Source organism: Mesoplodon densirostris, chromosome 14 (assembly GCF_025265405.1).
Source record: "Mesoplodon densirostris isolate mMesDen1 chromosome 14, mMesDen1 primary haplotype, whole genome shotgun sequence".
Classification (NCBI taxonomy): Eukaryota; Metazoa; Chordata; class Mammalia; order Artiodactyla; family Ziphiidae; genus Mesoplodon; species Mesoplodon densirostris.
The window spans coordinates 38,910,529-38,937,110 of NC_082674.1; the positions used below are offsets into that span (position 1 = coordinate 38,910,529).

The 26,582-nt window shown below is 56.5% G+C and overlaps 1 protein-coding gene across 1 annotated transcript in view; it reads left to right on the forward strand.

Moving 5' to 3' along the window:
* Positions 1-26,582, forward strand: part of TTC7A (tetratricopeptide repeat domain 7A) — a 124,972-nt gene that overhangs the window by 58,375 nt on the left and 40,015 nt on the right. Inside the window, exons 9-14 of the mRNA XM_060116855.1 lie at positions 7,242-7,379; positions 9,207-9,290; positions 13,129-13,233; positions 21,836-21,953; positions 23,439-23,496; positions 24,690-24,762. Coding sequence (XP_059972838.1) covers positions 7,242-7,379; positions 9,207-9,290; positions 13,129-13,233; positions 21,836-21,953; positions 23,439-23,496; positions 24,690-24,762 — 576 coding nt within the window. The remainder of the gene's footprint in view (positions 1-7,241; positions 7,380-9,206; positions 9,291-13,128; positions 13,234-21,835; positions 21,954-23,438; positions 23,497-24,689; positions 24,763-26,582) is intronic.

The following is a 26,582-nucleotide window of genomic DNA, read 5'->3' on the forward strand; positions in this document are numbered from 1 at the left end:
TGCGGCAGTAACAGCTATTCCAGCACAACCAGCCCAGGAGGCATAATCATCACAGCTCTCCACTTCCAGGGTTGCCAGAGCTAGCTGCTCCAGGAAAGGGTGTTGCAGGTTTCCTGAGCGCGTCCACCCCTATTTTGTGGTTTGCAACTCAGAGGAGTAGGCTGCATGGGGTCTGGGTACCTGAAGTATGGTTTTTGTTTTGGGCTGAGTGTGATCAGAATGAATCGGGCAGACCTTGTCTTTCAAGAGGTAAATAGAAACCTTAACAAATGCTTTCACAGAAATGCAAGGGACATGAGTTATAACTTGCTAAAGGAGATTTGTGTTTTGGACTCAGTTTTGAGTTTTCAGGACCAAAAGGACACTTAAAAATGCCCATCCACCTACCCATCCAGCCACCCACCTACTCATCTCTCCACCATCCAGTCTTGTTTGAGCAGCGACAGTGTGCTGGGCTGTGCCCAGCACTGGGGGTAGAATGAGGAATAGTTAAATCACAGCGCTCGTCCCAGGCGTCTCCCTACCCAGTGGAACACGTGTCTGGGGACACGGAGGAAATCCGGGTCCCCAAATCAGAAGGAATTATCTCAGTCTGCTGAACCTCAAATGCATATTCTAGTTGTTGTTTTTTTTTTAACACCTTTATTGGAATATAATTGCTCTACAATGGTGTGTTAGTTTCTGCTGCATAACAAAGTGTATCAGCTATATGTATACATACATCCCTATATGCCCTCCCTCTTGCATCTCCCTCCCACCCTCGCTGTCCTACCTCTCTAGTTGGACACAAAACACCGAGCTGATCTCCCTGTGCTATGCGGCTGCTTCCCACTAGCTATCTGTTTTACATTTGGTAGTGTATATATGTCCATGCCCCTCTCTGACTTCGTCCCAGCTTACCCTTCCCCCTCCCCGTGTCCTCAAGTCCATCCTCTACATCTGTGTCTTTAGTCCTGTCCGGCCCTTAGTTTCTTCAAAAACTTTTTTTTTTTTTTAGAGTCTATATATATGTGTTAGCATACGGTATTTGTTTTTCTCTTTCTGACTAGTTTTTGAAAGAACCTTGTGTCAAAATCAGCCTGATTTTCTCAGTTGGGTAACCAGGAGGTACAGGACTCTGCCATTTCTCAAATCTTGATCTAAGGCATAAAAATATGTGTTAGAGCAAATTGAATCCTCGAGCCCCTGTTTCGTTCAGGTGGGGGAGAAGCTGCTGCTGGTGTCAGGCTTTTTGGGAGCTGAAAGGACACAGAGGCTTGGGTTGGGGGGGTGGGGTAAGCCCCTGGGGCCTGGGATCCTGCAGGTTAACAAACTAACTGCCATCCATGCCCAACATCAGGCATCCAGTGATTTGAATCTTGAATTGGCCGTTCACAACCTGTGTAGCCTGGGCAAGTCTCTTACCTCCCTGATCCTCAGTTTTCTGTAAAATGGGGCTAATAAGGTCTCTCTTGCAGGAATTGGGTGGATGAAGTAAGTAAATGAGCACGAAGGTGCCTGGTACATTGTGGGTGTTGAACATGTATTCGTTTTATCCTGATGACTACCTGGTTCTGAGTCATTAATTTTAGAAAACATTTAGATTCAGGTCTGGTTGGGAGAAAAATTGGTTTGAGGATACTGTTTGGTTAAAAAAAAACCAAAACAAAAACGCTTCTTGGGCTTGATTCCATATGGGACTCAGCAGATGAGCACAGATTGTTCCAGCTTCTGGCGCCTGGTTTGCTCTGACACGAGGCCCTGCTGTGCTGAAGGCTGCAAGCGGAAAGGGTCTGTTAATGCTGCCAGCTGAGAACCCTTGGAGCAGTGGAGGTGGGAGATCCTCGCGCCGTCGTTGGCAGGAAGATTTCTGCTGTAGGAGCCCGATGCGCAGGAACGTGGGCTGGCGGGGGCCTGGCCGGGGTCGCTGTGTAGATGGGACACGGCACAGAGCATGTTATTTCTTGGCTCTGTGGACTGGCGGCTCGAGAGCCGGTGGTGATGATGTCTGCCAGTGGGGGTAACAGCACGAGCAGAATGTGCTACCATCCTCCAGGGAGGAGGGGCAGGGGCCAGGCACTGATGCCACCAGGAGACTCCTTTCTGGGGCTATTGTTGAGGGAGGTGAGCAGCAGGCCCTGAGGCTGGGTCCTTGGCCAGCAGAGAGGTTGTCTCTGAGAACAGGACTGACGTGGTCCAAGGAGCTTGTTCTCTGCAGAGGAGCAGCACCTGAGGCCTGACTGAGAAAGTCCAGCCTGTGTTTTGCTTTGGTGCTTCCCTAAGCAGAGACATCTGAGGGCCTCTGATGGCACGGGTGGGGCTAGTAGACACTTCCTTGGAAGCACCTGGAGGCAGGGGACGAGCCAGGGGTGAAGTCAGAATGTCTAGGTTCTAATCTGGGTCCTAAACCCCCTATCTGTATGCCTTGAGGAGCCTCCCTGGTCTCTCTGGGCCTCAGTTTTCTCATCTGTAAAATAGGACAGTAGAACGGGAGATGGTTGTTGTCAGCATTATGAGATACCACTTACAAAGTGCTCTACAAGTTAGTTCCCTTTCCTTCTCCTACCCTGCTTTTGTCCAGGATCAGGAGAAACAGGGCTGGGCGAACTGAAGGTCAGTGCTGTCTGTAGCCCTGCAGCCAGCAGAGGGTGGGGACCAGGGATGGCAGAGGAGCCCACGAGGCAGCAGGTGCTCAGGGCAGCAGAAGCCATCCTGGACTGGCTATTGGAGGTTCAGCCTTAATTCCTGGAGACCCCGCACATGTTAGTACACCCTCTGGGGCTCAGTTTCCCTGCCTGCAAAGGGGGCATCAGCAGTTTCATCCTGCCCCTCCGTGGGGTTACTGTGGGATCATGGCAGTGATGATTCAGTTCCTAAAATGCATGGCACACACATGAGGGATGGCTATTTGAGCAAGAACCATCTTGCCTGAGGTGTCACGTGGGCTGCCCCAGCTCGGGGAATGGCGATGCCCTTGTGGGCGTTTTCTTAAGGCCCCATATTTGCTTCATGGATACGTGTCCAAGGACCACAAGTGGGTCACACTGGATGATGGGGAGGTGTGGAGGACCACGTTTCTTTGGCTTTTCCTCTTCTGACCTGCTGGAGGCCTGGGGTGAATGTCCCTTAGTCTGGGGAGACTGCCCCTGGGAGGACAGCAGAGGGTCCAAGGCTAGGAGCTTGTCTCAGGGACAGCTGCTGAGCCCTGCCTGGGATTAAATGCATGGATTAAATAAGGGCAGGGCACCTCCAGAGGTGGGGGGCCTGGGGGTTTTGCAGGGGAAAACAGAGGAGAATAGCCTGCCATTATCCCAAAACCAGTAAGGAGTGTGGTGGTGAGAATACCATTTAGTTTCTGCATGATTCATGTCTCTCACTGCATCTGATCTGGAGGATTTCCATGTGAGGACATTTAAATGGTGGAAGGGAAAGAGTGTGACTGGGACTAGTTCAAGGCAGGCTGCTGATGGAGCTGGGAGCATTATGTGGCCTGAGGGAGGTGAGTGCAGCAGAGGAGGGAATGGGACACCTGGGGTGCCCTAGGTGGGGACTTGAAGCCCCCAGAGGGTCTGAGGCCCTGTGCCCTGAGGCCTGCTCTGGCCCCTGAGCTGCACGTGAGTTTCTACCCTGTTGCCAGCCCCGCCGAGGCTTCTTTTTTTCCTGCCCCAGTTCTCCCCACCCCACCTTGTTGCATGGTTACGTACACAGGCTGCCCAGCTGCCCTGCAAGCACTGGAGCAATTCATTGCGGCCCTGCCCCAAAGCCATAGCAACCACTCGGCAAACTTCTGCTTTTGGCTTTCCTTTGGGGACCCACGCTTCCCTCTTGGTGCAAGTGCCAAGTCCTGAGGACCCGCGAGAAGATAACTTCCCCACTGTCTGTGTGTTGGGGGGCAGTCCCCAGGCAGAGGAGACGCTGCTGTGAGCCCCTCTTCTGTTCCTGTCCTTCTGACCTAATGCTTGCCCAGAGCTGGAAATCCAATCCATGCCTCCCTCCCACCAGGCACCACATTCAGAGACGCTGTTCTTTTTTTTTTTTTTTTCTTTTTGCTGTACGCGGGCCTCTCACTGTTGTGGCCTCTCCCGCTGCGGAGCACAGGCTCCGGACGCGCAGGCCCAGCGGCCATGGCTCACGGGCCCAGCCGCTCCGCGGCATATGGGATCCTCCCAGATCGGGGCACGAACCCGTATCCCCTGCATCGGCAGGCGGACTCTTAACCACTGCGCCACCAGGGAGGCCCAGAGACGCTGTTCTTTTAAAGGTCAAGGTCTAGGACAACAGGAGGAAGTTTCCACACCAGGCCCAGAGATCCTTCTCTTTCTAATGTCACTTGAGAATGCTGTGTGCGGGCCTGTGCTGGGGCTGGGAGGCTCGAGATGAGCGAGATGCATCCCCGAGAACCCATGAGCCAGTGGGGTGTGCAGGGGCCCGGGTGTGTTCCCAGGGTTGGGAGAGGATGGCGGGGGGGCAGCCTTGCCTGCTGAGGTAAGTCGGGGACAGTGGCAGAAGGAAGGGATCCTTGAATTGAGTTTGAGGAGCCAGAAGGCATCCACGCTGACAGATGGGACAAAGATGGGCCTCGGTGAGGAGAGGGAAGGGAGTCCTTCCTGCAGGGAAGGACTTGGGAGCTAGTGGAGGGAAGCTGGCCAAGTGGGCGGGGTCTCATGGCAGCCACAGAAAGGAGGGGAGTTGGGAGTGGGGGTCTGGCAGGGGCTGCACCTGGAGGATAGGCCGACCAGAGCTCACTGCTCACCATCCCCTGCCTGAGATTAGTCTGCATGGGTGGGTCCCCGATCCTGGATGTGTCCTGCAGGAAGGCCACCCCTGCAGGCAGCCTTCCATCAGGACCTCTCTCTCCCACCAGAGTTCTAGGTCAGATCCACTCACTGTGTTCGTTGTGGACTGCTGCTGCATCCCGTTTCCATAGCCCCTCCCTGAGTGCAGAGACTGTGCCTCCCATCCTCTCATTCCCTGACCTCCTGCCCCCAACCCCACCCCCATTGCTGCCTGGTGGGGGCCGCCTCTCCGGGGCCCACCCAGGGCGGCGAGAGCTGGGGCGTTGCTGGAAGTGGAGGAGTGGGGAGGTCCACGGCCAGGCGCAGAGCGAGTTTTGTGCTTCTCGGTGTAATAGTTCCTGCCATGGCTCTCCTTAGAATCTCTTCTCTCTTCCTGTTGCTGCCTGTGTGGGTGGATATCACCAGGAAGGAGGGGGATTTCTCTGGCACTTCTCCTCTCCATTCCTCTTCCTTAACCCTTTGGCACCTGACCGTCAGCTCTTGTTTACCAGGCTGGCACTGGTGCTCAGCCTTTCTGGGGATATCCTGGCATCCCCGGCACCTCTCCTGGGGCAGGTCCATGCCCGTCGGGGCGGTGGGCAGCCCTTGCCTATTGTGCCTAGAAGGGCAGCCATCAGGACCCCTGGCCACTGGCCTGCCTTACTGAAATGCCCCCCTGGGTGAGTCACATCCTTGGGTCTTATAGGCATTTTGGCTTCCAGAAGCCTCTATGGGAATGTGCTTCAGGCCTGCACGGTAGGACACATCCAGAGCCTACAGTCCAAAGACTGTTGAGCTTCTCCCTCTGCAGTCATCACCCCTGGGAGCCTCAGCCCCTGACCTGGAGGAGGGGATAGTAGTCCTGCCCGGAAGAAGGTTGTGAGGACCACCTGTGGACGCATTGTTTGAACCTGACCAGTGGGGATCTGGGTTTTAAGAGTCAGCAGGTCCTTTTTATTCTGTCAAAAAGCCAAGTTCTTGGATCTGCAGTCCTGTGTGGGGAAGTAGAGGAGAGCAAGTCCCAACTCATGGAAGGGGATTCAGCCTCTTCTGCAGACGGAGGGGGATGCTGGGAAGAGACCCCTTTGGCAGAGGGGAGAAGAGGCAGGAGAGGAGAGGATGCTGGGAGCAGCCAGTGGGGGCGTCTGGCCAGAACCCAGCTTCGCTTCAGCTCAGGCACAGCCCTCTGTGTGTGTGTCTGTGTGTAGGAGACATGGGGGCCCCAGAGCACCCCCAGCCTGGTCCCCACCCTGCGGGGGATCCCCTTGACTCCTGTTTAGCTACTCCCGAGCCTGAGTGCTGTCCCCAGGGTGTGAGTGTACGAGAGAGGGTGGGACTACAGGCCACAGAACAAGAGGGTCCCCAGTTCCTGATGGGGAGATTTCACCCTGATGGGGTGATACAGAGTTCCCCCCTGCAGATCGTACAGAATCGCCCACTCCTAAAGCACGTTTTCCCTCACCCCTCCCCTCCCTGAGCAGCAAACCCTGCCCCGCCCAGGCATCTCTGAGCTACTGGACTCCTGAGTGCCAGATGCCAAGCACAGAGACCCTGGGTTTTGAGGAGGGACAGAGAGGAGGGTTCCATAGTCAGAAGGAGTCAGGGATAGATCTGGGCTGGACGCAGGGGTGATGGGAAGGAGGTGTGAGGTTCCTTATCAGAGGGACTTGGGGGGCCTGCAGAGGAAGAGAAGAGGGCACAGAGGGGCCACAGCCCAAACGCCCGTCCTGTGAGTCAAGCTGCAGAGCCGCCCCCCTGATCTAGTCAGTTCCAGATACTATCTGAAGCTCTTTCTGTGAGTGGACGGTTACAAACACACAAGGAGCTGTCCCCCAGAACAGCTGGCCTGTACCCTCAATAATGCCAGTATCCTGGAGCCAGGCAAGGGCTGCAGGGCTCTTCCCATGAAAGGCACGAGAGACATGGCACCAATCCTGGATTGGATCCTGGCACGATGACTCTACCAGAAAGGCCATCAGTGGGACAGGCGGCGAAATCTGGATATGAGCTGGTATTAGAGAATAGAAATAACGGTGTTCCGCTTCTTGAATTTGGCATTTCTGTTGTGGTTATAGAAAGAATGTCCTCTTTTCTTTAGGGGTGAAGTGCCAAGTTGCCTTAACTGACTACTCCTACTACTACTGCTATTATTAGAGCGACAACGCTGGGTGGTCAGTGTTAACCGTTGGGTTACTGCTGTGGTACTGTTCTTGTGGCTTTTCTGTAGGTTTGACTGCAGAATAAAACACTGAAGGTCAGCAGCGTGGGCCCTCAGGACTGCTGTCTTACCCCAGCCTGGGCTGTGGGTGGAGGGTTTGCTCTCTGTCTTGGGGGTGGGGAAAGGCTCTGGCTGGTTCTAGGAGTGTGGCCTGGGTCAGCGGCGAAAGGGTGACGGTCACTGGGCCTCAGAGGCTGGGGCCCTGTGGGGGGGACAGGCACCTGCTCATTTTCTGTCCTTGCTCTTTCCTAAACCGTGTCTCCCCACAGGCTACTCGGGATGTGGTGCTGAGCCGGGCACCGGAGCAGGAGGAGGACCGGGCAGTGAGCCTGCGGAATGCTGCGGCCATCTACGACCTCCTGAGCATCACGCTGGGCAGGAGGGGCCAGTACGTCATGCTCTCCGAGGTACAGCCTCCTCCACTGCCCCTCCCCTGCCTCCACCAAGGGGTACAGCTCTGTTCTTGGGAGACCCAGCTGGGGACTGTCTTATTTCCAGTGCCGAGAGGGCTACCCTTCTCCTGGCAGGGTGGTTTTTGTTTGTTTTACAGATTTTTTTTTTTTTTTTTTTTTTTTTTTTTTTGCGGTACGCGGGCTTCTCACTGCTGTGGCCTCTCCCATTGCGGAGCACAGGCTCCGGACGCGCAGGCTCAGCGGCCATGGCTCACGGGCCCAGCCGCTCCATGGCACGTGGGATCTTCCCGGACCAGGGCACGAACCCGTGTCCCCTTCATCGGCAGGCGGACTCTCAACCACTGCGCCACCAGGGAAGCCCTGTTTTACAGATATTTTCATGTGTTTTTTGTGAAAGAACGCATGGTGTTGTATAGAGAAGCACAAGAGAAAAATTATCCACCCCTCAGTTTCCCCCAGAGATGATGCTGGTGTTTTGTGACTACCTGTCCTGGCAGGGTTCTGAGCTGGGTGTGGTCGGGAGCCTGGATCCCCCTCCCACCCTGGCTAGACAGAGCACGCCCACTGTATTGGGCAAACAGTGCTGGGGCAGTGCTCCATGGGCTGGGCCCAGAGGGTGGTCCCTCTCCAGGATGTGGGGACCAGGAGCACAGAGCTGCCGCTCTCTCCCGCCCCCTCCCCACAGTGCGAATGGCTTGCGCACATTTTTGAGCTTTCAGATCCAGGCTGGGATCAAGGGTGGCTTGGGGGCCCTTGGCTCCTTGTACAGGTGGCCCTCTAGGTGGCAGATTCTCTTTGCACGTGTTTGGGAGGGCTCCCGAGGAGCCCTCCCGAGGAGGGGCGGTCACGCCTGCTGAGCCCTTGCTCACACCAAGGCACTGTGCGAGGTGCTTCCAGAAAATACCTTCTTTAACGTGGGGGGATAAGTGGTCTCTCAAGTTCACCAGTGAGGAAGGCGAGGCCCAGAGAGGTGGGTTTCTGCCCAGGATGGTGCAGGGGGTGCAGTTGAGCCAGCACGGGGGGACCCAGGCCACCAAGCTCTGAAAGTACCTGCTGTGTGGTCCTGTACCCCTCACCTCTGTCCCCCACCCGCCTGACCATGGCCACACAGTGAATCCTGGCCTCGAATGCTGGCTTCTGCCTCCGTCACCTGGAACCACTTCTGATGGTGACTGTCAGATCTCACAGGCAGCCTCTGACTTCGAGTGACCCAGGATCAGAGTGGCCAGGGAACAGAGGGTTTTTCTCGGTGGTCGTAGAGAAGAGCAGAAGGAAGCCTGTACATTTGGGCAGCGTTTTATGCACAGGCTTTAGAGTCAGTATGTCTGACGCTGGCCCTATGACTGTGGCAAGTCGTTTACTAAGCTTCAGCTTCTTCATCTGTGAAGGGGGTAATTAGAGAACCCGCTTCACTGGGTTGTTGGGAAGAGTAAATGAGTTAATACACGTAGAAAGCTGAGTATGGTGCCAGGCACCATAGTAAGAAGAATTGTCAGCTGTTATTATTTTTATTTGATGTTTACATTTTGAAAGCACTTTAACCAATCTCATTTGCTTTTCACCATCGCCCTTGTGAGGTGTTCACATGATATGGAGGTGGGAACCGAGGGCCAGAGAGGGTGAGAGACTTGCACAAGGTCACACAGCATGCGAGTGGCAGAGACAGGTTACCCCTGGAGTTTTCCGACAGGAACCAAGTATGAGCTCTGGCGACCTCCTGCGGGAAGTGACTTGGGCAGAGATTCCCCTGGAAGGGCATGGGGTGGGCTGGTGTGGGGAGGACCCCTGGAGGGGAAGTACTGACCGTCTCCCTCTCCCCAGTGCCTGGAGCGAGCCATGAGGTTTGCTTTTGGAGAATTTCACCTTTGGTACCAAGTGGCCCTCTCCATGGTGGCTTGTGGGAAGGTAAGACCCAGGGTGTGCTGGGGGTTGTACACTCACCCTTGGCGGGGAGGGTGGTCTGCTCTCCTCTAGTCCTTCCCAGAGGTGGGTGGAGGGCGGGGCAGTGATTCAGAAATATTGTCCAGCAGCTGATTTTAATCTCCAGGGAACGAGGGGCATGAAGGGTCACACACAGACCCCTGTGTGCATCTGGTGCCTACCTGTGAGTTACGACTGTGCCAGGTAGGCAGGTGTGTCTGTGGATGCTTTTCTCTGAGGATATGTGCACACCTGGGGCATCGTAGCATTTCCGCCTGTGAGTTGGTGTGACTGCCTGAGGCAGGCATGGACGTGGGTTCCAGGCGAGGGGAACATTGTTCCATTTGGGCTGCAGCTCTCTTCCTGCCCAGGAGGGAGCGTGGCATCAGGAAAGGACATCCGGAACTCACCTAGGAGCGAGCAGGGCTCCCCCCCTGCCCAGGGAGTGTGGAGGGAGCGCTTCGAGGAGAGGAGGACGTGGCCGGGGGTGGTCAGGAGGAACCCTGCTCGGCGCAGGGCTGACCTTATTCCAGTTTCCAGAGCTGCGTTTGCTCTCCACCCGCCAAGCCCTGCCCCAGCACCCACTGGTTTTCCTTCCCATGAGAATCACACTTACATAAGCCGCTATTCTCAGCAGTGACATGAAAGGAAAACCTTTCCGGAGCTGGGCGCTGAGGGTGTTGGGGCTGAGGATGCTACGAAGGCAGGAAGTAAGGAGGCATGAGCTCGCAGATGGTTCCAAGAGCTGTAACACCCGGAGCCCATTTGTGGGGCTGAGGGGATTCCTCCCTGCCCCCCCACCGCCCCGCCCCATCTGCGCCACCTGCTGTTTCTAGCCCCGCAGCCATCTCCGAGGAGGGCCCTCCCGGCCTTGCCAGCAGCTCCTCCATGAATGGAGGGTGGCCAGGTCCTGGCAGGAAAGGGCAAGAAAGGCAGGTGCTGCAGCCTGACAGGTGGGAAGGGCCCGGAGAGGTGAAGCCGAGAATCGAGTGGGAGCCTCCTCTGCACCCCACTTTCCTTGCCAGGCATTTGTCTTCCCAGACCTCTCCCCCTTCCCCCATCACACTGGCCACCTCCCCGAGCATCCTGAAGTCATGACATGATGTACCCTGGCTCTGCACTCCGCAGGGCCTTGTCGAGGCTCAGAGTTCAGAACACAGATAGGGCGAGGCCCTCGGGGTGGCGAGGTGCTGGAGCTCGTATGGAGCCTGGGCAGACAGCTTCTTCCCACCTCCAGGGAACAGAGAAAGAGCCTCTAGTCTTGTAATAGTGAGTATGGTCCAAGAGGCCCAGGGCCAGGCTCTCACCCTTCTGTGAGTCATGGACCCCTTTGAGATGCTGAGGGAAGTGGTGACCCCTCCTCAGAAGAGTACACTGTGCTCAGAAGTTATCTTTAATTTCTGGGGGTGCTCCTGGAAGCCCCCCCCCCAGTCTCAGGAAAAGGTGTCACATTACAGGGTCTTCAACCTCCTTACTGAGAAGAGCCAGGCTCAGAGAGGTCCAGGTATGCAGCCTGGCATACCCCAAGATCCAGGGAGCTGGTGTCCTGGCCCGGCTCCTTCCCAGACCATCAAGGTGGATACGAGAATGGCCTTACAAGCAGGAAGTTGGGGTGATCAGTGAGTTCCTCATGCGTGAGGCCCCACAGGCTGGGTTACACCCACCCCTGCATTCAGTGCAGCAGGAGATCGTTCTGGAAGCGCACTCTCCACCCCCGCCCCTCAGGAACCCTGCGCACCGGATCAGTCTGCCGGGTTGGCTCAGGCAGCCATCGGAAGCGTGGCCAGACCTCGCCTTTGCCAAGAGCCTAAGGTGGGAATCAAGGTTCTGTACCTGCGATTGTGCGCAGAAGGCGAGGCTGAGCAGATATCAATATATCTGGCACCTCCACCTGCAGGAAGAGAGGAGGAGTTCCATGGCATGATTTAGGTCACTCCTCTTGGTCTCCTCGGCAGTCACAGCGGCTGCGTTGCTAGGTAACCAGAATGACAAAAAAAGAAAAAAAGAGCCGGCAGCCCTGACTGTGGAGTCCTCAGATGGCTCCTTAAATAGCAGTGTTTTGTGGTCTGGGTGGGGTGGGACGTGGAGGGTCGGGGTTAGAGCAGCCAGTGTTTCAGGGATGCAGAGGTCAGCAGCCAGGGAGGGGGCAGGCCTGCCGGAGTGTGTGGGCAGAGGGGGCCGCGCCGAGGGAGCTGGGAGCGACCTTCACAGGAGGGGGTCTCCGGAGAGGGGGATGGCCTGGCAGCTCTTGCTGAGCCCCTCACCGGCCTCCCTCGCCCCAGCCCAGGCCGGGTACCTCCCTCCCCCGCAGCCTCCTAGCTGGTCATGTGCTGACACCCTCTTGGTCTCATACCCTCTTCTTTCATGAGAGAGCAGTGTGGTGGGGACTTTGTCCTCTCTCCCCGGCCTTTCTGTGGGCACCTGACAGGCAAGAGCCATGGCCTCTTCCCCCCTCCATGCAGTGACCCCGCATCCCCCAGCCCCATGCTTGGGGCTGAGAAAAGCTCTCTTTTCTCAGGGGGAAAGGAAAGGGAGCTAGAGAAAGGCAGGGGTCCAGAGTGGACACAGGCCAGTGGGGCCCCAGGTCTCCATCAGCCAGTCCACACTGTGCTGTGGACAGGAGAGTCCTCTAGATCCCGCATTTCCCCAGCGGGGGTCTGGAGTGGCTGGGGAGGATGAGAGCTAACTAACGGTGGGGAGCTTGGCCCACTGAAGGGCCCAGCTTGTGGGAATTGTAGTTACACGCACTCGCTGTGTGTGTGTGTGTCTGTGTGTGTGTGTGTCTGTGTGTGTGTGTGTCTGTGTGTGTCTGTGTGTGTCTGTGTGTGTGTGTGTCTGTGTAGAGCAGGGAGAGAGAGGCCTCCTCTCTGGCCAAGGTAGTCACCACAGAGGCAGCATAGGGCAGTGGTTACAAGCTTAGAGCCAGACTGCTCAAACCCCAGCTCAGCCACTTAGAGGCAGTGTGGCTTCAAACACAGTATTTAACTTCTCTGCATTTCAGTTTCCTCATCTGTAAATAGGGACATAGCAACCTACCTCATAGGAGAGCTGTGAAAAGCAAATGACTTCATATTTATAAAGCAGTTAGAACAGGGGTCAGCACGCCTTCTGTAAAGCGTCAGAGAGTAAACATTTTTGACTTTACAGGCCAAACAGTCTCCGTGGGAACTACTCCACTCTGCCTTTGCATCACGAAAGCAGCCATAGGCAATATCCATATGAATGAACGTGGCCAAGTTCCAATAAAACTTTATTTACAAAAGCAGGCGGAGGGCCAGATTTGGCCTGTGGGCTGGGTTTTGCAGACCTTCCGCACTTGGCCATCCTCAGCACGTCTAGTGTGGCCCCGTCTCCATGGCTTCTCTCCTGCTGCTTCTCTGTCGCCCTTTATGCTCCCCGCACTCCCCACCACCGGTCCTGCCTCCAGTCCCCATGTGGGCTTATCCTCATCTTGCCACCTATAAACTGAGGGTGTTGAACTCAGGGGTCTGAGAGAATTCCTTCTACCTCTAAAATTTCTGTGGTTCACATTTGAATTCCTTTTGACGAGCTTCCCTCTGTTGTCACCTTAGCTCTTATCACATCACTTCTGGGCAAGGGTCACAGCCTTCATTCTCCAGATGAGGAAACTTGAGACCCGGGGGGGACTTGCCTGCCACCACCGCCTGGGCTCCTCCCACTGGGCCTCTTCCTGACTTGGGAGGAACGGGGCGCAGAGCCGGGGCTGGTTGTTTGGGAGCTGCCCCCACTGTGGGCATGAGGCACCCAGCCTGCCACATCCCAGGGCTGCAAGTGACTGTGTTGCCCACCCTTTCTCCTGCAGTCATCCTATGCCGTGTCGCTGCTGCGGGAGTGCGTGAAGCTGCGACCCTCGGACCCCACGGTGCCCCTGATGGCCGCCAAGCTCTGCATAGGGTCCCTGCACTGGGTGAGTGAGCTACGGGGTCAGGGCCCAGGTCCTGGCGGCTTCCTGTGGGAGGATGGTGGCAGGTGGGCACCAGGTGATCGTGTGCACACCTCGCTGTGTGTGTAAGGGGTGGGGGAGCATGGGAAGCTTCGAGGCGGGCAGGCCTGGAGGGGAGAGGGGGGTGGAGAACGGCTTCTGAGAAAACTCCAGCCTCCATCTCCAACTCAGGATGGTGTCAGGTTTGTGGTTCAGCCTTGAATGTCTCCAGGGAGCCAAATGTGGAGTCAAAAGTTGGGGTGCCCCCCGCCTGCCCAGCAGCAGGGGCAGCGGGCAGGACCTTGGAGTTACCTGGGCCAACGCACCATTTGGAGCCAGAACCAGCTCTGGGCCAATGGGAAGGTGGCCTCTCTGTCAACCCCCTCCTTCCTCTGGGCTCCAGCACCCTGGTCCCTGCTTTGTGCTCAGCTGCCTGCTTACCACTCTGCTGAGGCGGCTGAACTAAAGATGAGCTCGATGTGTGCCCTCTGCCCAGCAGCACTTTACCTCGAGGAGGTCAGCAGGGGGGGTGAGCAAAGAGCCCTGGGCCCGGAACCCAGAGCCCCAGGCCTCGCCTTCGTGCTCCCCTCCGCCAGGCTCCCTGGGCTGCTGCTCCCAGCCTGGGGGGGTCTAGCGGCGGGGCCTCTCCACGGGTGTCTCCTCCCGCTGGGAGCTCCCTTGCCTACGTTCCTGGCTTCCTCAGGTCCACATCAGCCTCCTGATGTCAGGGGAGGTCCTATTTCCACCCTCTTGAGTGACATAGAACAGTGCAGCATCTCTCCCATGTGTTGGCTGTCAGCCCCACCCACATCTCCTCTCTTCAGGCTAAATAAGCCCAGTTCCTTCATTGGCCCAGCGTCTCCCAAAGGGGGAGCTTCTCCCATACATGGTCCTCCCCTTCCTGAAGCCGTGACACCCCAGGCTACCCTCGCTGTCGGGTGCCCAGCTTGTTCCAAGGCAAAGGGGCCAGGCTCCAGGTGCCTACAGCAGGCACTTCAGAATTAGCAGCCCCTCCAACTCCTCCAGTCCTGGGAAGGGAGACTCCGCCAGGTATCCTGAGGACCCTCTCCGAGGGGTCCCTGCCTCACCACCCAGCGGGCCTCATCCCCCCCTCTGCTGCAGGGACTGACTCCCTCGCACGATTGGTGGAGGGGGGAGGAAGCAGCACCTTTCCCTCTGTTCCCTGGTCCTCAGGTCCCCATGTATGATATGCACACATGGCCCTGCCTTGGCCCCAAACGACTGTGGATGATGGGGGAGGGAAAAACATGGCTTTTGGCCCCAGGCTTTATGATGTTTTTCTATAAGACTGATCTATAATAGGCTCTAAGCATTTGGAAGGGGCATCATGATGAGGTGGGTAAGAGTTTCACTGTTCCTCATGTGGCGTAAATGACATAAAGTATGGAGAGGGCTGAACAGGTCAGGGAGGCTTCCAGGAGGAGGAGGCCATGGACTGGGCTCCGAGGTGGGCCAGTGGCGGGCCCTTCCATCACAGCTTGCTTTCCTCAGCCGCATGATTAGTGGGGAAACTCGTCCCCCAAGTGTTTTTAGGGAGACTGTTAGCGTCTTACACCCTAGAGGGTAGGGTGCCGTTGAGATGTGGGTGCCAGCAGAGTGGGGACCCAGTCTGAGCGCATTGCAGCAGTGGGTGGGGGCGTGAGCCGGAGGCTGCAGGGGGTGGGCTCGCCGACCCGTGGCTCACACCCCTGTGTGTTCCCAGGGCTCCTGAGAGGGGCCTCAAGTGCATCCCTGGGATGAAGCCCAAGGGATGGGGCGGGGAGGGCATCTGTGCTCCCAAGGGCTGCCAGCTCTGAGTTGGCTGTGGGTCCACCCAGCCAATGGCCGCCCTTGCTGGGAAACCCTAAATGTAGGTCTTCCCGCAGCGGAGGAGCTGTTTCCCTCAGCAGCATAATTACAGTGATTATGTGCATTCAGATTACATGGTAATAAAATTAGGATCCAATCAGTCCAAATTGAAAACAGATGAGTTAGGAGCAAAGTAATCAATGACAACATAAATAGAAATGCCCAAAAGGAAACTGAAACATGCAGACTCAACCTCAGAATTGGGGAGGAGGGTGAGTTGTTTAACCTCAGTGGAGAAGTTTATTTGGGTTTGGGGGCTGGCTTGAGCCAGGGTTTAACTCGGGTGCAGGCTAGAGCGTGGTCCTGCTGGAGGGCTGAGGGTGGGCTCCAGGCAGCCTTCCCTGCCCTAAACAAAACCTTCTGTGCCTCCCTCCCTGCCTTGGACACTTAGCACAAGGCATTGCATTTTTTGTTGCATGTGTGTTTCTTGAAGGCAGGAACTCACTCTCTTCTTTCTTGAAACCCTAGCCCAGAGGTAATGCCTAGTGCCTACTGGATGGATCCTACTTGCCCATGAGCACAATCACTTGTCGAGGAATTCTGTCTTGTTTGGTACTTGCCTTTCTATCTAAACGGGGAGCTTCTTCACTTACTGTTTCTCACACCCTCAGCCCTTCTCTCCCACAAAGAACCCTGCACATAGTAGGTGTTCAGAAATACAGAATAACACCTGCTTCAGCAGTCCACGAGGGACAGGTGTGGGAAGTCTACATCTGGCTCCCGGTTCTCCCTGGCTCCCGGTTCTCCCTGGCTCCCAGGGTTGGCGCTGGGCTGAGAGCAGGCTGTAGGTGGCCCAGGGCAGCCTGTTCTCCTAGGAGGCCAGGAGAGGGGCAGCCCAGCACTCTCTGTCCTCAGGGCCGAGAGCAGGAAGAATGGGTCTGACAGGCGGGCAGAGGGGTGCTGGTGCTTATAACGGGGCACAGATACTGCAAGGCGACTGATGCCACCTCCGCCTCCTGCCTTCACAGCTGTCCTGGCTCACCTCAGCCCCCAGCAGGCCCAGCCATTGCCCAGCCATTGCCCAGCCAAGCCCCATGAGCAGGGGCCCGAGATCTGGGGATAAACAGTTTGGCCCGGGTTGCAGGAAGGGAGGCTGAAACTGGGACACTGGAAAAACGAGTTGTGCTGGGTGAAAGAGGACCAGGTGGCCGTGTGCCCAGAGGTGGAGCACCTGCTATCCCCGCGTCCTGTCCTTATGCCCAGAGCCAGTGTAGGATGCTCCAGACTGGGTCTGGGTCTGAGATCAAGGTTGCCCCTGGGTGAGGGTGGGTGAGGAGGGGCCTGGGCAGAGGTGCCTGCATGGGCCCATGCTGGCTGCCCTGGGGTTGAGAGCACTGGCCCCGCTGCTTAGCCTGAGGCTTGCCTCGGTGGGGGAGGGCGTCCCAGGCTCTGACCCAGTGACAGCAGTGGGGCAGGCCCCTGCCTCAGCATGACCAGCATCTTGCCGGGGTCCCCAGCCAGTTATCTGGGGCAGGAGAACAGGGAGCTGTAAATATTTTTTCACATCCTTCCAAACACAACTAGTTCAAATTCATTTAATTAAAAAAGTCAAAACCTTTCTAGGAGGATAGGAGATGGGGGTGTGCCTGTGTGTCACACACAGGAGGAGAGGAGGTTGTGGAATGGAAAAGCAGGCCATGCTCATCTTTGGAAGGGTCTGTGGTGCTGTCCCTCGGCCTCTTCCCCTAAGGGGGTGGGATGGGATAGTGGAAAGAGCGCAGGCTTTGGAGGCTGAGAGGATAGGGTTCAGATTCCTAGCTGTGTGACTTTGGGTAAGTAACTTACCCTCTCTGTGCCGCATCAGTAACCTGGAAACAGTCACATCCACCGTTACAGGGTGGCTCTGACTACCAGAGCTGAGCAGTGTCCCTGCTTATTTAGCATGTGGGAGGTACCTGGTAAATGGCAGCCATCCCTGTGACAGCCCCTTCAAAATAGCAGACTCTCAGGAAGGATGCGCCTTTGTGTTTTGCCTTCATTTTTGAGATTCAGGGATGGGGAGGGCCAGGAAGATGGATTAAGTGTTCAGGAGGCCAGAAAGAATGCCAGCTCTCCTGCCACAAGCTTGTGGAAATTAGGAAGAGTACCTGTTCCTTCCAGGAAGAAAAAAGTGCATTTTCAGTAGAGCAGATAACAACAGGTCCTGGATCCTATGGGAAGCAACTAAGTAGAAACCGGAGGTGCTGTTTAAGCAGAGCTCTGGGGGCTCAGAAATGACCTTTCTCTGGTTCCCGGGGAGGGAAGAAGAGGTGAAGATTCCAGGGGGACAAGGTCTTTGGCCCACTGCGAGATGAACCAGGCAGCCTGAGCCGGAGCAGAGTGTACAAGCCAGGAGCCTCTCTGTGTGGGGACCAGATGAGGAGAACTGGAGAGATGCAGGAACTTGGAAAGGCGTGGGAACGCTTTCCGTACTTACAGAGAGCAAAAGCAAAGGGTCAAAACGTTACATCCTTCGATGCATCCTTTTCCCAAAAGGAAAATGAAGACCCACAGAGGGCAGCCGTGAATCAGGCAGCTCAGAAAGATCCAAATGTAGACTCAGAAGACCTGGGTTGGAAATTTAGTTCTCTCACTTATCAGCCAGTGACCTTCGATAGGTCCCCTAAGCACCCTGTGCCTCAGAACCTAAGCTGTAAGACACCCATTCCATCAAGTGGCTGCCGGGCTATGACACGCCAGGTGGGCACCCAACTGCTCTAGAACTGCAAGGGAGGCAGAGAGAGAGGATCTCCACTTGGGTTTTGTGACAGTTACATGGCCTCCACAGGAAAGGAGGTATTAAAAAGCAGTGTAGGAGAATGGTTGAAAGCTTTGGAAACCCCTCACCCTAGAAGTATTTTGATGAGCAAGGAGGTCCCAGTGCTGTAACCCGAGCAAATCTTGCAGAAGCAGCGGCACAACTCCAGAGCCATTAGCTGTTAACTTTGGAGGCCACAGGAGGAAGTATGTGGAGATTGGAAAGGGCAGGTGAGGTACTAGACGGCTGGGTGGTTGTAGATGGGCAGGCGCTGGGTGGATCAATCAGCAATTTACGTTTCACATTGTAGGTTGAGACCCATTAGTGGATTGTGAAATAGAACTTTTTCAAAAAAAGAAATAGACAATCAGAGAATAGCATAGAAAATATCCGAGTGTATTACCCACAGTAGAGGTGAGTATTGTGACCGGGTAGGGGGGTGGTTACACGTATGTGTGTCCCAGACCACGGGACAGAGAGGTTGACCGACCTGGCGCGGCTGACTGCACAGGGAGACTCCGCTGTCCTTGTGTAGAGTTGTTCCTTATCTGAGACGAAGGGTCAGGCCAGAGACAAAAGGCAGACAGTGGTGCCCCCTCTCTGGATTCCAGGAGGGTCTTTGATGCCACTTCCTAATTTGTCAGTGAGCTCATGTAGCTTTAGGCAACAGGGACTCTATTCAGATGGCACTTGCCACATGTATTAGGCTGAGACTTAAAAAAAATTCTGGAAGATTAACTATAGATCTAAAATCACAACCAATAATAATAATAGTAGTTTATGTTTATTCAAGCACTGTTCTGAGCATTCATTATGTCTTTATTTCATTCGGTCCTCCCCACAACCCTGTGAGACACACACCCGTTATCCTCATTTTACAGAAGAGGGAACCGAGGCACAGCAAAGTGAAGTGACTTGCCCAAGGTCACACAGTAAATAGCCATGCCAGGACTTGAGCCCAGGAAGCCTGGCCCCAGAGCTTGTGTTCTAAGCTGCTAGGCCGTCCTGCTCTCTGCATGGAAAATTTACCCGTGGGCCATGGTGCTGACTCTGGATTTAGGTGGGATTATCATACTTCAGAACAAAGGTGGCAAAGCCATATTTTCAAGGGCTTTAGGATTCCCACTCCTGTCTTAGATGAACAGGAATTATGCATTATGTACATATTTTTTAATATATATTTTATATTTAAAATACATATTGGGGTTTTTTATTGATTTTTGATGTGACTTTTTCCCTTTTGCTAGCTAGTTAGAGCACCCACGTATAAATATATTAATACTGTATGTTATCATATTGTATATTATCATATTTAATAGAATTGATAATACTTCTTTTTGTTCATAATCACATGACTCCACATGCAAAAAACTGTTTTGTGGTAGGTAAGAGAAATCAAAATGGTGTCGGCCATGTAACAAAATGGTACATTGAAGCCTTGTGGGTTTGATTTGAGACAGATGCTGACCCCACACTTAAAGACCATTTTAAACTATGTGGGCAAGGCTGGCAAGTACTGGCCAAGGACAGCTACTAACCTAGGGTCAGAGGGGACCACAAGTTGGACAAGCTAAGGATGTACGTTGTCACTTTTTAAAGCTAAAGGATGGTGAGCTTTATTAATCCAGAATATGATATATATAAATTGGAGAGTAACTTTTCCCTGTTTGCCAATCATGGCTGAGCTTTGTTCCTGGCACCCTCTCTACATGGGTTGCAGGAGATAGAAGCTGGCATTTGCTGAGGAGAAGGCCATGGCCGTGAGAAGAGTGTATACACATGGAGTGCAGGGGGTTTCTAAATTCTATTTATAATTCGTACTCGGTGGTTTATAAAAAAGCTCGCTCCTGTTTGAATGGGGCATAATGATGCCTAAAGACAGTGTGGGAGACCAGCTGCACCAGCAGTAGGGATATTAACAAAGAGACTTACCCTTCCCCTGGTGCCTCCTGCCCGCCCTCTGCATGAGGCCTCCTTGGACAACCCCCGCCAGGAGGTTGCCTGCTCCTGGGGAGCTCCCGTGGCCCCAGGCCAGCACCATACAGTGGAGCCTTAATTAAGAGCCACCTTGTCCTGTGGGGTCTCTCCCTCCTTAGGGATTCCGTGCGTGCTCATCCGGGCATCCTGCCCCCGTGTCATTGGGACTCCCCAGCCAGGCCCAGCCTAGAGCCTGGTGCTGCAGAAGGCTCAGTGGGGGTTTGTAGGGAGGAGTAGTTACATTGTGAGAGGAGGTCCAGCTCCCCATTTTGCAGATAAGGCCCTTTGGGACGTAGAACTGAAGTGACTTACTCAAGGCCCCATGTCTGTCGGGCCGAGCCTGTGTCGCGGGGCTTGTCCTGTGCTTTTCGCTCAGCCTGGCTCTGACTTCAGGGCCCCGCAGCTCTCCTGAGCCCTGCTGGGCCACGTGCTCCAGGGGACAGATCTCCGCATCTACAGACTTGGGTCCGCCCGGCCAGCGGGCACTGGGCAGCGGGCAGCTGTAGGGTTTACTGAGCTGCTGCCTGCCCCTCAGGCCTGATGGTGTTACAGGCCCAGCTCCCCAGACTCCCATGTCCTTTCGGTGGCCAGCCCACCAACCTGGAGGTGGCCCACTACCCAGGCCGGCAGCTTGAGCTCTACCACAAGGGGGCTAGAGAGCTGCCGTTGTCGGCATTTGTCAGGGGTGGCGGCCAGGCCGCTGGGGTTCAGCCCCCCTTCCACCGTCTCTCTCTGGGCTGTCACCTCACCTGCACTGCCTCTCCTGTAGTTTGAGGGTTTTATCCCCGCTGTTCAGCGGGTTCTCTGCTGCATCAGCCTTTGTCCTGCACACAGCTCACCATGGCTGTGCCCAAATGGTGACCTCAGCCCAACTCGCCTCCCCACGGCGAATGGCCTCTATCTCAGGGTCCCCTCGTACTCCAAGGAGGGAGAGTCCACCAGTGCCCCCAGCTGTGGCCAGTGGTCAAGCCACAAGATGCACAGAGCTGTCCCTCTCCTGCGGGGTGGGGTGGGCCTGAGCAGGGACGGGAGCAGAGTGCGGGCTCACTGGCTGGGGTGCCAGAACCCAGCTTCACTTTGTGGGCCCCTCCGGATGGGGGAGGGGAGCTGTTCCACACCAGGGGGCCCTGACACCTGGGCAGCAGTGGGGCTGTGGGTGTGAATCGTTCAGCCCCTTGGTGAGGGCGGTACCCGTTGTTCTTGGTGACACTACCACAGCAGGCACACGGGCAGATGCCATTCCTGGGTGGGTAGGAGGGCAGGGACCTCTGGGAGGCCTGTGGGCCCTGAGTGGGCACAGCTGAGGCCCCCAGCTGTTCGCTGCCTCCCAATAGGCCCGCCTGCCGTGGGTGCCCCAGAGGACTGCCTGCATGCCCCTCTCTCCGTGTCACATGTTGTGTGTGATGTGTGCACACGTGACCTGAGCCAGTTGGTCCCCTTCCAACTAGAACCGTCCCTCCTGCTCTCAGGACAAAAACAACCTCAGGCCTTTTCCCCCTGAAAAGTTAGAGCTCCCGGTGTCAGGGAGCAAGCCCTCAGCCGGAGCCGGCGTGGTGTCCTGCCCGCTCTGCAGGGTTGGCGGTGTCCCGGAGGCCCAGTCCCCGAGCCCTGCCTGCCCGCCGCTCCCAGCTTCCCTCTCTCTGCCGAGCGGGGCAGGGACAGACACGGGCAGCGTGAGGGAAGGAGCTGGCACGGACTGGCCTGCCCCTGGGTCCAGGCTCTCAGCAGAGCAGCTGTCGGGGAGCTGGGATCCTTGGAGCAAGGGAAGCTTTCCCTGTGAGAGGGGCCGTCCCGTGATCTTGAGCACAAGGCCTCGGGGTGGGGGAAAAGGTCCAGGCTGGTGCTTGTGGAAGAAACAGCTCTCCTTCCATTCAGTGACTGTGTGGCCTCAGGAAGGCGCCTGGCCTTTGTGGTCGGGCGCGAGGAATTGCAGTTCTGAGGGTCCCGGGCTGGCGACTATGAATGGTGGCCCTCCGCGGTGACCTGCGCCTCTCCTCTTTGCAGCTGCAGGAGGCACAGCGCTTCGCCATGATGGTGATCCAGCTCGGAGAGGAAGCCGGGGAGTTCCTCTCCAAGGGCTACCTGGCACTGGGTCTCACCTACAGCCTGCAGGCCACCGACGGTGAGTGCTGAGGCCCAGGAGCCTCTGCTCGGGGTGACTCAGGCCTCCTAATGGCCCCCTGGCACAGCCCACGCTGACCTCTGCCCCTGGAACTCCTGTGGCTGTGCCGTCTGTGATGCGCCTCCAGCCCTTGACCACACAGTGTCTTCTTTCTGGTTCACCTTTACCGTCAGCACCACTGTCATCTTCTGGGGTCTTTTAAATCCCCCCCAGTGCATGGCATAGAGCTGGGTACACAGCAGGCGTTTACTGAATACTTGTGCTTGGCGCGTGGGTTTGCCGCCTGGAGTCTGGCGTTCTGTCCCCAACCCCGCCAGCTCAGCCGTGTGTTCCCCCAGGGATCGGCAGCCACCTACTTCTGTATCCTTGCAGCTTGAGGGAAAGGGAGTGATAGGCCCCCACCCAGACCAAACCCGGAATAGTAATCAGCTCCAACCCACACCGCCTGAATGCCAGCCCCTGGGAGCAGGCTTCAGAGGCCCCGCACAACGAGAGGTAAGAACAGCTGGCACTTGCACGACGAGGGGAGGAAGAGGGGTGAGATCCTGGTGCCATGCCAGTGCCTTGTTCTTGAGTGACAGTAGTCACTGTCTCTTCAAGGCATCGGTGAGGCTCTGATAAGGAACCCTGGGCTCCCTACACACTCGTCAAGTGAGGGAGTCATCAGGCCCTCGGTCAGAGTCCAGAGCCCCTCCATGTGCCTTTAAGCCTCTAGAAGCGGGACTGCTTTATAAGCTGGGCACCCCTGACATCCATCCATGCCAGCAGCATCTTGACCTGGTCTGGTTGGAGCCTGACAACAGTCATCTTAAAGCTTCCCAGGGGTTCAGGGTGCCGCTAAGGCTTCGAATGCCTGTGCTACCCCATTTAAAGATGATTCAATTTACCAGAAAGGTGCCCGGTTTGGGTTAAATTGAGAAGCCTCATGGGGAAAGTATAATAGAGGTTTCTGGTGGCCTAGTGGGAGGGGAGTTAGTGTTCAGTGGGTGCAGACCGTCTGTTAGGGACGATAAGAAAGATCTGGAGATGGATGGTGGTGATGGTGGCACGACATGACGAATGTACTTAATGCCATGGAATTGTCCCCTTGAAATTTGTTGAAATGGTTAGAAAAGAAGAAACCTCATCAGTAAGGAAGCCCAGGGAGGCATGTGGCCAGGACAGAGGTGGTAACTTTTCCCTAGAGGCTTGGGCCTCTGGAAGGGTCAGTGTGGCCCAGGTGGCAAGGAAGGCAAAGGAGTACAAGGATCTGTTGTGTCAAGAATCATGCCAGGAGGCTGGGACCAGGGCGACACCTGCACCCCTTCCCCCAGTAACCAGGGCAGAGGGTGGCACCATTCCGGAGCTGCTTGAGTGTGAGCATTTGCCAGACGGGGTCCCAGTGGGGCGTCTCCCCGCAGAGCTCTGTGCCCTGGGTGGGACAGAGCTGGGTCGGCCCCCCTCCGGCAGCCCCTCATGGCTTCGTCTCCATCCTGTCTCCTGCAGCGACTCTGAAATCCAAGCAAGATGAATTGCACCGGAAAGCACTGCAGACGCTGGAGAGGTAAGGGAGGCCCGAATGACTGTTGTTCGAGGTGGCTCGTTCTCAGGTTCTCTCAGGAGACCCTCTGATGTAGACAGAGCAAAGGTTTCTGTCCCCATGTTGTTGACCAGCTAACAGAGGCTCTGAGAGCTCACACAGGAAGCAGGGATAGGCCTTTGGGGTTGGGTGGGCGGGATGAGCCCTTCCACATGAGTAGAGCTCCCCCCAGGCTCAGCTCCCGTCCCCCTGAGCTCAGCGGACGTGAGCTGTAGCAGGAAAGCACCTTGCACAGTGACCTACAAGTAGAGCAGGGACTCAGAAAGAGTGTTTGCCTCCTCCCAGCCCCTCCGCAACCTGAGGGCTGTGAGGACCCCTACCCCAAGTCCTCACAGAGATTTCCTGGGAGCCCAGAGTCCAGGAGGGAAGGAGGAAGGGAGGGAGGGGGCGGCAGAGAAGCCCCTCCCCCAGCGGCAGCCCCTCCTCCCTCTCCAGGCCCATCCTGGCCGAGCCTCCTCGCCACCACAGCCCAGGGACCCACCTGCGCATCCCTCCCCTTCCTTCCTCTGGCCCATCGCAGGGCTCTTCCCCATGAGCCCCGTGTGTCTTTCTCCCTCCGAGCACGGATGGCGGCTGCTGGGTAGGGGCCTGCCCTGGACTCCCTATGCCAGCTTCCTGGGAACTCCCCTCTGGGGCAGGCTGTTCTCGAGCCCAGGGAGGGAGGAGAGGCCCATCCTGGCAAACCCCCTCTGAACCCCCAGGATCACGGGACGTCTCCTCCCCTCCCCCGCTGGCTCTTCATTCCCAGCACTTCTTGCCCAGAGAGGCCATCCCAGCCCCACATCCTCCGAGACCTGAGACCTGTTCCCTTCTGTCGCGCGGCGGAGAGGGCAGACTCCAGGCTCTGTACCAGGCCACAGCCGGGTCAACAGCTGCCCGGAGGAGAGGGCTTCCCCCACCCACCAGTCCTGTCCTCCCAGACGGCCCCCACCTCAGCCAGAGCCAGCCCTCTCGGCACCCACTGCCCCTGGCCTTGGGCTGCCCGTGGGCTTTCTGCCCCAGCCGTCTCCCGCGGGGCACCCTCCAAAGCAAGCAGAATCTCCAACATTTGGCCCTGCAGCACCCAGCACAGGGTGAGGGCAGGCACGCTGGAGACCCACGTCACATACTGGTTGTCGACCTTGATGGCTGACTTGCTGCTCCCTTGCCCCACACAGAGCCCAGCAGCTGGCGCCTGGTGACCCCCAGGTCATCCTCTATGTCTCCCTGCAGCTGGCCCTCGTCCGCCAGGTGAGTCCTCACAATTCTAACACCCAGGTCTCTGGGGGCTGCTGATCTTCTCCGGGCTCCGCTGCCTTTATCAGCTGTGTGACCCTTTGCAAGTGACTTGACCTCTCTGAGCCTCTATTTCCTTGTCTGCTATGTCAGCACCTTCATACTCCACCTCAGAGGGCCCTAGTAAGGATTAAGTCAGCTAATGTGGTAAAGCCCCTGGCCCATGGTGGGCGCACAGGAAGGGGTTATTCTCTGCCCTCACTCCCCCTACAATGTATCCGTCTCCGGAGAAGTTGACAGGTGACCACAATAAACATTTGCTTGTGTCCTCACCTCCTGTTGAGCTTTCCCCAGGGGTCTGGAGGAGCAGAGTGACTGGCACGTGGAGCTGTTTCCGTGTGACCCAAAGCTTTCCTCTGACCCTGTGGACGCCACCGGCAGGCTCGGCCTCTGGGGGCTGACGGGGACCTGCTGTCCACCAACCACCTTCGACCTACATGGCTCTCCAGGCCGACCCACCTTCCTTCTCCAGGCTGAGCTGTTGGTGCTGAGAGGACACTGGTCTGTCCAGGGAGTGAGGCCGGGCAACCCACCCAGCCAGTTGCCTTTCAGAAACGAGCAAGAGCCCCCGTCGCCCAGGCCCCTCAGAGCCTCTGCTTTCACGTATGCCCCTCAGGCTGGTGCTCTGTGTGAAGCAGGACCTCTCGGTGGCTTTGATTGGGCGAGCGTGGACGCTGGGCCACTCAGGAACTGCAGACAAGCCAGCAGGGACCCGGGCTGGGCTCCAGACTGTTGGAGAGGAGTCCACAGAGCCCCCATCTGCTCGTGGTCAGGTGACAGGCAGCCTGGCTGACGAGGGTGCTGCCGTACCCCCACTGGCCTGGGCGAGCCCTGCGTCTGATGAGGAGGGCACCGGTGGCCCCATTTGACACCTGAGGCGCTGAAGCTCTCCTGAGCTCAGGAACTGGGAACTGGCCAGGCCAGCACAGTGTCTGCTCCAGAGCCCACTCTGACCCAATGAAGCAACCCCATGGGGCTCTAAGTATCCTGTTCCCCTGTCCCATTTGGAGACTGGGCACTTGGAGCCTTGTCCACCGGCCTGGTGGTTGGTTTTACTGGTCGATGTCAACTTCTAGCCCCTGGTCTCATCTTCAGGGAGCTGTGTTTCCAGCCCCTCTCCCACTGTGTCCTCGGCTCCTGACTTCCAGGTCCTGGAGGAGGCACTTTGTACCTCTCTGCTGCTCTCTCCAGAAACATCAGTCTGCTCTGGTGCTCCCAGGAGCATGGACGCAAAGATACCCGAGACCCGTTTATTTTTAGCCCTCTGTAAAAGAACCGGTGCTTTCCTTGCCAGTCAAGTTCCTGATAAACCTTTGGTGATGCATTTTTTAATATGTTTAAGTATTCGGCCACCTCTGCTGAATGGCGTCTGTCCTCCCAGAGAGATGGCTGGGCCAGGCCAGTGGAGCCTGGCACCCATTGTCCTTGGGGACCCAGATCTTGGTAACCTCAGGGGGTTGAAGGTTCCTGAACGAACTCTAAGCTAGTCCTGCCTGCCTGGGTCTCTGAGCTCCTCTGGCCCATCCTGCCCAGAGCATGCATGGCTGCTCAAGTAGTGAGGGCCGAGGATTTAGACACCCAGCCCAGAATAACGGGGCAGGAGCAGCCTTGGGGAGGCATGGGCAAGCCAAGCCAGGAGCCACACTGACCTTAGCTTTCTCCTTTACTTTCAATGACCTTTCCACAAAGGGAGGTCCCCGTGGGAGGACTCTGGGCCTGGCAGTAGTGCCCACAGCCTGTGCAGAGGCCAGGTGGAGACCAGGCAGGTGCCAGGC